Below are 12,358 nucleotides of genomic sequence, written 5' to 3'. Positions count from 1 at the left end.
GGCTGTTTACTCCACGGACCCAGTTATTTCCCATGCCTCAGTCTTCTGCTATGGATTAATGGTTGAAAAATAAGTAAAAGGCAAGTGGCCACACCTGGCCTGAGGAAGCCACACTCTTTTCTAATGTCTTTGCTTCTTGTGTCTGGGTCTGTTTGCCACTCCCACGTCCCCTTTATACCCTTCTGTCATCACTCTTCCTGGCTCTATTCTCTGCCGCCTCCAAGGCATTGCAGTGTGTGCTTACACGCGTGCACACACACTCACACACCACAGATTTCTCACCGCAGGGTAGAGCTGGACTTCCGGGTGCAGAACCCCACTGTCTCAGAAGGCACCTTTCTCTCTGGTGAGCTCCCCTGAAGCGCTTGCCTGGGTGCTTTCATCTCTGTCAGCAGGCAGCTGTGTCTGGGCCCCTCAACGAGCAGGAAGCCCTAAAACTTTATGAGATTTACCTGAAATTAGGGTAAGCATAAAGCATGTCATTCAGACTCGACACTTCTGAGCGTGGAAGAATGTGCCGTGAATAAATGCACCGGAGCCCTGACTGGTGTGGCTCGGTTGGTTGGGCGCTGTCCCACAAAGCAAAGGGTTGCCGGTTCGGTCCCTGGTCCAGGTGTGTACGAGCAGCTGATGGATGTTTCTCTCCCTCGTCCATGTTTCTCTTCCTCTCTTTCTCCCTCCCTTCCCCTCTCTCTAAAAATAAATAAATAAAAGATTTTTAAAGTAATAAATCAATAAATGCACTGGGCTGTTCCAACTGAGAGGAATGTACGGTCACCTCTCTGTAATGGGACATGAGGGCCACGTTGGCCAGCTGTTCTCCCCACCCCCTTTCCCCTTCTGAAAGTTAGAAGAAATTGTCAGTTAAAATTTTTTCTCAGCCAGTATTATACATTTCAAAATATATTTTAAATTAAAATGTAAAGTATGTAGGTTAAATGTATATTAGTAAAACATATGTAGTGTGTTCAGTATAGATTCACTTATAGATCAAGGATTGTACTAGAAATACAGAAGTGTAAATAAAACATTAATAGCTCTACATTTAAAATTGTTTTTCTCATCTCCTTTTTAAAAGATTTTATTTATTTATTTATTTATTTATTTACAGAGAGAGGGGCAGGGGAGGGAGAAAGAGAAGGAGAGAAACATCAGTGTGAGAGAGACATGCAGCCGCTCACACACACCCAGACTAGGGGACCAAACCCGCAACCCAGGCACATGCCCTGGCTGGGAATCCAGTGGGCAACCTTTTGTTTTGTGGGATGACACCCAACCAACTGAGCCACACTGACCAGGGCTCAAATAACTCTTCTTAACATTTCGTTTTCTGCCTTTTAGCAATGCCCACTCTGCTAGCAGAAGCTCTGCTGACGTCCTCAGAACCCCCAGCACTGGCGCCCCTGCCAGGACAGACAGAGTGTTAAAATGCGGGGTGGCCTACTGCTCGCTGGTGGGAGGGAAGAGAGGGGGGTGTCTCTCCCCTCTCCTAGTTCTTACCTTTGTTTCCACTCTCCTTCAGCTGGGTTGTAGAACTGTTAACTACTGACCCACGAAGACCCAGTTTGGGAACAAGTTGGAAATTCTTCTGAGGCAGAGACGTCAGCAGAGAGCTGGGCTGGAATTGCCTGGTCCTTTACCCACATCATAAGAGCTCAACTTCCTAAACCTGAAACTTGTAAGGAGAGGAATGAACAGAACACTTGTTATTAACTCTTTGGTGTCCCTGCTTCCCTGCCTCACTTCCTTCCCCCGTGCCCTCCTCTCATACTCACTGGACACAGAAATCTAAGAGCCTTCTGTTCTGAGAAGGGCTTTCCAGTAAAGGAAGGATAATATCTTAGGAACTCTGGAGTCTTAGTGACTTTTTATAGTGCTTATTTGGTTGCCATGAGTCAATTTTTCATTGGAAAACTGAAATGAAAATATCAGATCAGCCCTGGCTGGTGTGGCTCAGTGGATTGAGCTCAGGTCTGTGAACCAAAGGGTTGCCAGTTAGATTCCCAGTCGAGGTACATGCCTGGGCTGCAGGCCAGGTCCCCGATGCAGGGTGCTCGGGAGGCAACCACGTATTGATGTTTCCCTCTCTTTCTCCTCCCCTTCCCCTCTCTCTAAAAATATAAATAAATAAAATCTTTTTTTTTTTTAAGAAAATGTTAAATCAGTGAAGGAAACATTACCCACCAGTGGTAATGGAAGAAGACCTAGAAGTCACATTCACATTGCTCCCTATTACTTTATTTTCCATTTCTTCTAATAGGCAAATTAGGCTTATTGTAAGAAAAGCTAAGGCTTATTGAGAGCTGACTACATACTGGGCACTGTTCTGAGTGTTTGTTTTATATTCATTAACTCATTTAACTTTTATACCAACCCAATGAAGAAGACACAATTTTTAATCACTTTAAGAAGAAGAAGCTGCCCTGGCTGGTGTAGCTCTAAAAAATAAATAAATAAAATCTTTAAAAAGAAAAAGAAGAAGAAGAAGAGGAAGGTGATGCACAGAGAGGGTAAACAAGCTGACTGTCCACAGGCACACACCTAGTAAGAGGTTAAGGCAAAGTTCAAACCCAGGAGGCCCGGACTGGTTCCAGAGCCCATTGCTTCTCACCAGAAAGCCGTGCTGCCTTAGCAGAGGTCTGTGTCTTGGTGCACAGCCACACTGGGGGTCCAGGGCATGTGCTCTTATCTAGTTAGTGTGAGCCGTATCTGAATTTTGACCCACTGGGGCCTTTCTAGGTTCAGGGCATCCTTTGTTCTCCATTTAGTTCAGTCTCAGAAACTTACTATTAGGTTGTAAATTACATAGGTTAAATGTATATTAATAAAACATATGTAGTGTATTCAGTATAGATTCACTTTAAGATCAAGGATTAGATCAGTATTAGAACTGAGGCCCAGGCCTATATATGCAGGCAGGGAGGTAGCCTGGAAAATGTCACCTGTGCTGAAGTACACAGCCATGACACCTGTGTCTCAGGCCACCACTAAAAATAGGCAGGTGTTTTCAGCCCTTGACTGGGCTGAGCCCACTTCCCTCCATTTTCACCTCCATAGGAGAGAAGCTGCTTGATGGGCAAGTGATCCAGCTTGAGGACGGTACCACCGCATACATTCACCAAGTGACGGTGCAGAAAGGTGAGTGTCTAGGGCACCCCAAGACACTCTTGCTCCATGGAGGGAGGCCCAGCAGCCCCCACTGAGGAGCCCCTCCCTGGCACTAAGCTCCAGAGAAAGGCAGTCATTGCTCTCGTTACAGAACCTCTTTCCTTTGAGGATGGACAACCCGTGCAGCTGGAAGATGGCAGCATGGCCTACATACATCGCACACCCAAAGGTGGGGTCATAGTCAATCCTACCTACCTTCCCTTGTGGGTGTCACAGGAGCAACAGTTTCTGTCCCTGGGAGGCTGGACCTTGGAGGTTGGTAGCGTGGGCCTTGAATGGCAGCTTTTGCTTCTGCACAAACCACAAAGTCTTAGGACTTTAAATAGGACCTAAGGATGTCATGCAAGACCAGGAACAAAAAACTTACATTTAAGAATAAAGCCTTTAAGGTACTGAAGAATAACAACTTATTCCTTTTACAAGTAGTTTCTTGAGGGACTACGTGAACGTGCCTGGTGGTGTGCTGGGTGTGGACTATACAGGAGAGAACAAAGTCCGACACAGCCCCTGCTCCCCTAGAGTCTAGGTGGGGAGCTGGAGGTGAAGCCCATCCTCACTGATGCACTGATCGTCACAAACAGGGATCCGGCTCAGGGAGGGTGTCTGGCTCTGAGAGCTGAAGACTGAAGTGGACTTAGCTAGGGAGAGTTCAGCACTGCGAACAGAAGGAACACCATGCATGGGTCCAGAGATGAGAAGACAGAATGGCATATTCCAGAAACTGCTGGAAACTAGAGTATAGGTGGTGAGGGCAGGACAGGTAAGAAGAAGCCAAATAGAGGCAGGGCCCAAAACACTTGGGGTGTGAATGTCTGGAGAAGGGTTTTGGTCGTTAGCCTCAGACCGATGAGAAGCAGTCAGATTGTTTAGGCTTCAGGTCACATGATCACATTTGTGTCCTGCAAAGATCCCTCCAGATGCTTGATGCCTGGAGGGAAGTAGAGGTGGTAAGGCACCACCATTTGGGAGGTTCTCGAGGTCATCTAGGCCAAGGTGGTGATAATCCCCTCGGGCTCTTGAGGAGCTTGTGAGTCCCAGTGAGTGCTCCATAGCAGACCTCACCCTTGGGAGAGGCAGCCCCAGAAGGAGGTGACAGGCCAGGGAAAACCCGAGGCTGAAACCCTCCTTGGTGTATGTACCTCCCACTACCTGAAGCCAGGGTCGCCTGATCTCTTGCCTGTGTGCAGCGTTTTGGCTAACGGCATGTTTCTGCAGAGGGCTGTGACCCCAGCGCCCTGGAAGTCGTCCAGCTGGAGGATGGCTCCACTGCTTACATTCACCACCCTGCGGCTATGCCCTCCGACAGCACCATCCTTGCTGTGCAGACTGAGGTGGGCTTGGAGGACCTGGCTGCAGAGGATGATGAGGGCTTCAGCACAGACACAGTGGTGGCCCTGGAGCAGTATGCCAGCAAGGTGAGCTCACAGAGCCTGACACTACTGTCAGCTCTCCTGGCCCTGCCAGAACTGCTACCTCTTTAGAGGACAAGACTGCCCCATGCTAGGACATGGCCTGGGCTACTCTTTTTGCCCCTGTACCCCAGCTCCCCAACTGGTCTCTCACATCCTCATCCAGGCGTGCATCCCAGCCTGGTCAGGGCTGCCAACAGCTGTTTGCACTCACCCTTGTTTATGCTGCCTCTGCAGAAGGAAGGCAGCTGTGAGAAGCAGTGTCATCCGTCCAATGGGAGTTTGGGGGTTCGGGCCTAGCTTCACTTTGGCTGTTGTAATAATCCTCTGTGCTGCCTGGCAAGCCCTACCAGTGACTTTTATTAGTTTTCCAGTCAACTGAGGTCAGATGTTCTTGTATTTATTTCTTCTCTGTGACTCATTTAGTCGTTTGGGGAAATAACCTTAGTAGGCAGTGACAAGGGCAGATGCAACAGAGCAGCTGGGATTCTTGGAACATGAGGCCTGCACAGTAGCTCAGCGTCAAAGGAAAAGGGTCCTAGCTCTTCAAATGTCAGTCAGTCCCAGCTGCCTCTGCTGGAGCCGAGGTCCTCCGCACAGGGGAAGTGGGTGCGGAGATCTGTGAGCTTTCCAAACCCGAACGCTCCCTCCCTGGGGGTGAACTACAGAGCCTCGGGGCAGGGGCTTTGTGCAGGGACTTCCTGGAGCACCAGCTTTACCCAAAGATGGGATGGGGTTTTTTTATTTATTTTTAATAATAAAACTAGTGAGGCTGTATCATAGAAGAGGACATCCTTATGTCTTTTCAAAGGGAGGCACAAACCTGTACAGCAGGCCACTTTGGGCTATGTCCACTCATACCCTTGTTCCCTGAGGTGTGTTTTAGAAGCCAAATTTGAGACCTGATGCTTTTGGAAAGAACTGGGCTTCAAATCATGAACCCTGGGGTCTGTGCTGGGTCTGCCCCTACCCAGTCTGACCGTGGGTGTTCACGCTCCTCCCAGGCCTCAGCTCCTTCCTCTCTAACGCAGTGAGATGGGACCCCATGATCTCAGAGGTCACTCCCATCCTGGAACTTACTTGATTCCCTTGATCACCCCCGGAGAGCTAGTGAGGCAGGAGTGAAATTTGAATGCCCGAGTGGATTAGCTTGCTGAGCAGGCCTGGCCACCTGGGACTCTCCCCCACCAACCACCAGCTTCCTAAGTGTCCATGAAACTGTGTCAGCTGCTTGACCCCCTGGCCTGGAGGAGCTGACTAGATAGAACTTGCCATAAATTTGGCCTCACCCTTTGGCCCCCTGTTCACCATGACTTCCAGAGCCCTGTTTCAGCAGCTCCTGGGAAGGCCAAAGTGTCCCAGAAACAAAGGCTGGGGACAATCCCAGCAGGACCCTCCCCAGGAAAGCAAAAGAACAGTAACAGCCCCTGACCAGAGGCCGCTGTGCATGGGTGGCTTTGGCAGTGTTCCCAGGAGAGATGAAAGGGAAGGACTTGTCTGTTAGCTGGGCACAGTGGTTGGAGCTGCTGCTGCTGATGGGGACATGCAGGGACCTGCAGGCCCCTGTCCTGGGGGCTTCTATGGTTTGCTGGTTGTGGCCCCTCACTCTTGGGAACCTAGGTGAGCTTATGCCCACAGAAAGCCCCCTTGTTAATGCCCCTCTGAGCACAGGCTTCCCCCAGGGAGGACCGGGCTCCTCCCATCATAGGAGAGAGGTGTCCAGAGTTGCGGCCTCCTATGTGTGTGTGGTCAGAAGGGGGGGTTTTGGCTCCCAGCCCAGCTTGGGTGTGGCCATCCAGACCGCTCCTCCCCACCTTACCTGGTTTTCTAGGATGTCCTCTCTTCTGTAGCTGTCATAGCCCCATGACACTCATCCTCCCTCTATCTGTCAAAGATGGGTGGAGACTCCACACGCCAGCATTTTTCTTCCAGTGTCCCCCGTCTGTTCCCTCTCTGTCTTCTCCCCCTGGCAGTTTAACCCTATGCACTGGGTCCTAAGCTGCCACAGATGGGCCCTATGTCCTACTTCTTCCCTCCCTCCATAGAGGAGAATACATATAGGGACCCCAAGATTTTTCCTTAGGTTCTGCACGACAGCCAGGCTTCCCATAACGGCAAAGGGCAGCAGGTTGGGGACAGAGCATTCCGCTGTGGCTACAAGGGCTGTGGGCGTCTGTACACTACCGCTCATCACTTAAAGGTAAGGTTGCCACAGACAGCTTTTGGCGTTTCCATCTTCCCCGCCAGCCTGTAATTCTACCTGCCCACTTTGACTGGGGGTCTCTGCCCTCAAGTTGCTCATTGCCTACTGGAGGAAGAAAGGTACACATGGGGGGCTGTGACACGTGGAAAGTGCAGGAAGAAAGGGGACCAGGGAAGGCTCCCTGGAGGAAGGGACCTCTCACCTGAAAAGGAGGCAAAAATAAAGGAGGTGACCAATACTGATACTCTGGGCCTGAGAAAGAAGCGAAGAGCCCCATCATATCCTTATCTGTCTAAATTAGTCATTGCTCGTCCTTGCAGGTACATGAAAGAGCTCATACAGGTGACCGTCCATATAGGTGTGACTTTCCCAGCTGCGGAAAGGCCTTTGCCACAGGTAAGCTATCTAGTTGGAAACTAAAGGTGAACTACTTCTAGTTGAGGGCAGAGGGTTCTAGATTAGCTTTGGGAACTCCCTCGAGGGAAGCCAACACCAGGCTGCCTTCCTGGAGAAACTGCTTTCAGGGCCCTCTCTCTGGACAAAGCCCTGTCATTGAAGCAGGTGGCAGCATGGTCCAGGCCAGCAGAAGGAGGCTGGGGGGTCGGTTGGCAGAGAGCCCCTTCCTTTTGTGTCAGCTCTGACTCCAACCAGACTGTGGGTGTTGGGTTAGCGATTGCATCTCTAGGCTTTATTTTTCCTGTCAGTTGAGGATCTTCAGCTGTGGTTCTCTAGGCACCCCTAGGTTCCCTCTCACTTGCGTTCTGGAGTGGCACCAGCTGCCCCTGGAAAGGGAAGGAGAGCAGAGTTTGCTTCTCCAGTCCTCATCTGCCAGGCAGATGCAAGCTTCTTGTGCCAAAGGAGGTCTGGAGCCTCACAGGGCATACTTTACAATGGAGAGCCCCTGAACTGGGGACAGCAGATGGTGGAGGATGAGGCCCCGCTGAGTGTTCTCACCCTCACTCCCACGTGGCCAACAGGATATGGGCTGAAGAGTCACGTGCGCACCCACACTGGTGAGAAGCCATACAAGTGCCCAGAGGAGCTGTGCAGCAAGGCCTTCAAGACCTCAGGAGACCTGCAGAAACACGTCCGGACCCACACTGGTAGGCTGGGCCCGCCCTCCCTGCCCCGCTCAGTCTCAGATCTAGAGCCTGGTGCTACCCCTGCTTCTTGCTCCAGTAGGACGCCCCCTTCCTGCACAACACCCAACCTTCACATCCCACCTCCACAGGTGAACGCCCGTTCCGGTGCCCGTTCGAGGGCTGTGGCCGCTCCTTCACCACATCTAATATCCGCAAGGTACATGTGCGCACCCATACGGGCGAGCGGCCCTACACCTGCCCCGAACCCCACTGTGGCCGCGGCTTCACCAGCGCCACCAACTACAAGAATCACGTGCGCATCCACACAGGTGGGCCAGCTGGCATGTGAGGACCACCCCCTCTGAGGTCCTAGCCCCCTCTACTGTATGCTTCTGACCTGAGACACATTCTTGACACACAGCCCCGAGCCCTTCTCTGCTGACCAGTCCAGGCTGGTCTGTGGGCGGGGCGAGGGGGTTCTGTGGTTCCAGCCGTATCCTCGGAACCACTGCTTCACTTGCACTGTGCAATCTGACAGGTACCGCCCGCCCTCCCAGCTACCTGCCAGCTGTCTCCACTCACTCTGAATTCTCCCTCCCCAGCTGAGCACCCAGTAAAAGGCCAGGGTCAGGCATGATGGGGGGAAAAGCAGAGGGAAATGTCCCCTCCAACTCCTCACCTCGTTCCCTGTCCATGTGACTCCTGTGTATCCTCATCCTCCCCAGTGTTACGTTCCTCGTCCAGCCTTCTGTCCCCTCACTCTGCCATCACACCTGACACAACAGTCTTACCTCTTCATCCCTTTCCTCTTCTGATGGTGACCTTCAACTTTACAAGACCCCAATGCTCCCTCCATTAGCCCCAACTTTGTCCCATCTCCTCATTTTCTCTCCACCTACCTCCGGGCTCAGTGGCCCCACACTCGTGTCCCTCTGTGTTCCACTGGCTGTCTTTCCTAGGTCTTAGACCCTCTCGCTCCCTCTGCCTCTCCCTTCACCAACCCTGCTCCCAGCCTTGTCCCATTAGTTTCCCCCTTGCCAGCCCCAGTTCCCACCCCCCTCACAGCCCAGTGTCCCCAGGGGAGAAGCCATACGTTTGCACGGTACCAGGCTGCGGGAAGCGCTTCACCGAGTACTCGAGCCTGTATAAGCACCACGTGGTGCACACACACTGCAAGCCCTACACCTGCAGCACCTGCGGCAAGACCTACCGGCAGACCTCCACCCTGGCCATGCATAAGCGCAGCGCCCACGGCGAGCTGGAGGCCACAGAGGAGAGCGAGCAGGCCCTTTATGAGCAACAGCAGCTCAAGGGTGAGGGGCGTGGGCAGGAGGTGAGAGTGGGGACGAGCCAGGCCTCTCCATGGCTGTCCAGTGTCAGGTGTCAGCCTGGGCTCTCCTCTCCCAGCCGCCTCTGCAGCCGAGGAGAGCCCACCACCCAAACGCCCTCGCATTGCTTACCTTTCGGAGGTGAAAGAAGAGGGTGATGACATCCCAGCCCAAGTGGCCATGGTGACTGAGGAAGATGGGGCTCCCCAGGTGGCTTTGCTCACTCAGGACGGTGCCCAGCAGGTACAGGCCCTAGGGGCAAGGATGGGGTGGGCCGCTGTGGCTGGTGCCCTCTCCCACTCTCGCTGGGGACCCTGAAGGCGTGACAGTCCCCTCTCTCCCCAGTTTCTTTTTAGCATTGTGGGTGTCAGTGAGCTGAGGCTGAGGGTACCAATCTTGTAACATAGCCCATCCTCCTCCTCATGCTTCCAGGAAGTCTCTGGGACTTCTGGAGCACAGTTAGTAGTTCCCTCTCTACTTGGAGGCTTATAGGTCCTGAACATCTGAGTGAGACACTCGGATGTCCTTCTCAAGAGAGGTGCGGTGGTGTAGATATGAGAGAGCATGGTGAGGGGTCTGGAAGCCTGGGTTTCCAGCCAGCAGTATAATCTGACCATTGTCAGCACCCTCACTGTCAAGGGCACCATGCCTTTTGGAGTTGGCATGAGGATGAAATTAGGAGGAGACCCCGAACTACATGGAACAGAGAGCCCTGTGGCGAAGTGGTGGTAAATAGAAGTGATGAGCAGAATTCTTTAGTGTAGCCTCCCATACAACCTGGGACCTGTTTGACTTGCTTGTCCCTGACTTCCTCCATCCCTGTGACACAGTGTCTGGGAGGGCAGGAGCCGACCTCCTAGGGGCTTTCAGACAACCCGCACGGCACTCCCAGCTCATCTCCTTCCTTCCTGTCGGCAGGTCAGCCTGTCCCCGGTAGACCTGCAGGCCCTGGGAAGTGCCATCAGCATGGTGACCCAGCACGGCAGCACCACCCTCACCATCCCCAATCATGACGATGACCTTGCTACATCTGGCACACATACAGTCACCATGGTCAGCGCTGATGGCACCCAGACGCAGCCCGTATGACCAGGCGGTTTGCTTGGGGTTTCTTGTTCTCTTGTTCTTCCTTTCCATTGGGTAGACAGTAAAGTGCAGGCTAACCCAGTCAAGCTTTCTTACGAGGACCAAGATTTCCCCACGAGAAAGGGCTTCCCTCAGTTCCTCTGGGCCATCAGCCACTTTCCTGTTGAAAGGCATTTCACCGGGGGTCAAGAGACAGTTTCGAAATCTCAATCTACCCCTTATTTGTTTTGCTACCACTGACAAGTCACTTTTATGGACTTCAATCCATTTTCAAAAGGGAATTAAATTATCTCTGGGGTCTTTTAGACCTCTGTCCTATGATTCAAAATCCCTAAATTAAGTTGGCTGTAAGAAAAAAACACATCACTCAGCTGTGAGCCCTAAGTCCTGTGAGCCTTAAGTCCATTAACCTGATCCATAATGGTTTTATCCATTCTTTTCTGGTATTTCCAGCCATCTTGCTTGGAGGGATTTTGCTTGGATTGGGGGAGGGAGAGTAATGTAGGTGAGTTGGAAAACCTCATTTACCTGTATTTCAGGTCACAATCATTACCTCTGGGGCTGTGATGGCTGAAGACTCAAGTGTAGCATCTCTTCATCATCAACAGGTGGCGCTGTTGGCTACGGCCAATGGAACACACATTGCTGTGCAGGTGGGTGTAGGTCTGGGAGGATCCCACCAGGCTGGAGAAAGGACCCAGGAGAAGGGCATTTGGCTCAAAAAGAGCTCACTTCAGAGAACAAATCCATTTCTTCCTAAATCCACATACCTGCTTCAGGCTCTTTGTTGACTGAAGCAGAGTGGCAACACTCCTTCCAGCCTTCAGAATAATTTCAGTGGCAGCCTACCTGGTGGACTAAGCCCTTCGTCTCTTCACACCTCTGTTTCTTTATCAGGAAAATAAGGAGGCTGAAGTAGATGATTACTAAGGTCCTTTCCAACCAGTCATTCCCTTTTTCGAGCAAGCCCGTCTCTCTGACCTTGGGCCATTCTGTGGCCCCCTGGCCATACCCAGCCTAATAGGACTCTTTATCAGTGACTTCCTGTTTATTGGGGCCCTACTAAGTGCTGTGTGTGGCACTGGGTGGATGGAGTGAATTCAGAGAAGTGGGTCACATGCCACTATCCCTAGAATCTAGGAGAGGAGTCTCACTCTCTCCTTTCTCCACTCTCTTCTCCACAGCTGGAGGAGCAGCAGACCTTAGAGGAGGCCATCAGCGTGGCCACTGCTGCCATGCAACAAGGGGCTTTGACTTTGGAGACCACAGGGTCAGAGAGTGGCTGCTGAGCCCTAGAGGCCTGGGTCCTGTTCGTGTTGGAAGAGGTGCTGTGCTGCACAGCCATCTGGCCTCCAAGGGCTCAGGCTGTGACTGACACATGGAAGGTGGCCACGTAGATCTCCAGGGCCAGAAGGCAGCAGGAAGATGGCCTAACCGAAGCAGGTCGGGGCCCTGCCCAAGAGGAGGGCTGGACAGCTGGAATCGGGGGAGCTGTCTCCTCAGCTCCTCAGAAGCCAAGGAGGACACGCTTGATCACCAGGCTGCACTGGGGAATCCTCCCTTCAAAATCAGCTGGGCACCCACTTTCCCCGCTCCAGAGAACCCCCTTTCTGTCCTCAGCCCATTCCCCTTCTCAGGTGGCAATTGGGGCTGCTGTGGGGATTGGTCATCTTCTCCAACTGGTCACTGTCCACCAGGGGAGAGGGCAGATAGGTCTTCAGCTCAATAGGGGCAGAACAGTCCCAGCCCTGCCCCTTTGAGCAATTACTGTCTCCCCAGAGGCCAGCTGAGGTGCCTGGCCACTTGGCATCAGGGGACTTCCCACCACTGCAGTCAGAAGTGCTCAGGGGCCTGTGGCTGGAGAAAAGGTGCCCAGCCCTCCCACCCCACCCCCAACCTCCCTTCAGCCTCTCTGTGGTAGAGAGGCAAGAAACAGCCTTGTACATACTGGGGATCGGGGTTAATTTTTTAAAATTGCGTTTTGATAAGTTTTTTCCTGCTCTGAGCAGTGGTGGCAAACGGGTGAATGAGTATTTAATAAAAGTTTCAAGTTTCCACCTGGGTCCATCCCTTTCTCCTCTC

General features: G+C 52.3%; 1 protein-coding gene across 10 annotated transcripts in view; it reads left to right on the top strand.

The window, feature by feature from the left end:
* The window catches only part of ZNF76 (zinc finger protein 76), a 34,778-nt gene extending 22,483 nt beyond the window's left edge, over window positions 1–12,295 (top strand). For 5 of the 10 annotated variants that reach the window (XM_045835313.1, XM_045835321.1, XM_045835310.1 and 2 more), the window contains 12 exons: window positions 3,058–3,138; window positions 3,260–3,337; window positions 4,384–4,583; window positions 6,661–6,777; window positions 7,101–7,176; window positions 7,758–7,883; window positions 8,012–8,191; window positions 8,942–9,175; window positions 9,270–9,433; window positions 10,109–10,273; window positions 10,816–10,929; window positions 11,461–12,295. In XM_045835313.1, the coding sequence (XP_045691269.1) occupies window positions 3,058–3,138; window positions 3,260–3,337; window positions 4,384–4,583; window positions 6,661–6,777; window positions 7,101–7,176; window positions 7,758–7,883; window positions 8,012–8,191; window positions 8,942–9,175; window positions 9,270–9,433; window positions 10,109–10,273; window positions 10,816–10,929; window positions 11,461–11,565 (1,640 nt within the window). In that variant the 3' untranslated portion in view covers window positions 11,566–12,295. Of the gene's footprint in view, window positions 1–3,057; window positions 3,139–3,259; window positions 3,338–4,383; window positions 4,584–6,660; window positions 6,778–7,100; window positions 7,177–7,757; window positions 7,884–8,011; window positions 8,192–8,927; window positions 9,196–9,269; window positions 9,434–10,108; window positions 10,274–10,815; window positions 10,930–11,460 lie in introns of all 10 variants that reach the window. The other 5 variants (XM_045835345.1, XM_045835325.1, XM_045835327.1 and 2 more) reach the window with 5 other exon arrangements.
* Window positions 12,296–12,358: the final 63 nt, after the last annotated feature.

The sequence above is a fragment of the Phyllostomus hastatus genome, unplaced genomic scaffold, assembly GCF_019186645.2.
Source record: "Phyllostomus hastatus isolate PE091 unplaced genomic scaffold, TTU_PhHast_1.1 phas_contig_1048, whole genome shotgun sequence".
NCBI classification, from domain to species: Eukaryota; Metazoa; Chordata; class Mammalia; order Chiroptera; family Phyllostomidae; genus Phyllostomus; species Phyllostomus hastatus.
Note: the sequence above shows the minus strand (reverse complement) of the source record. Positions and strands in the feature narration are given on the sequence as shown.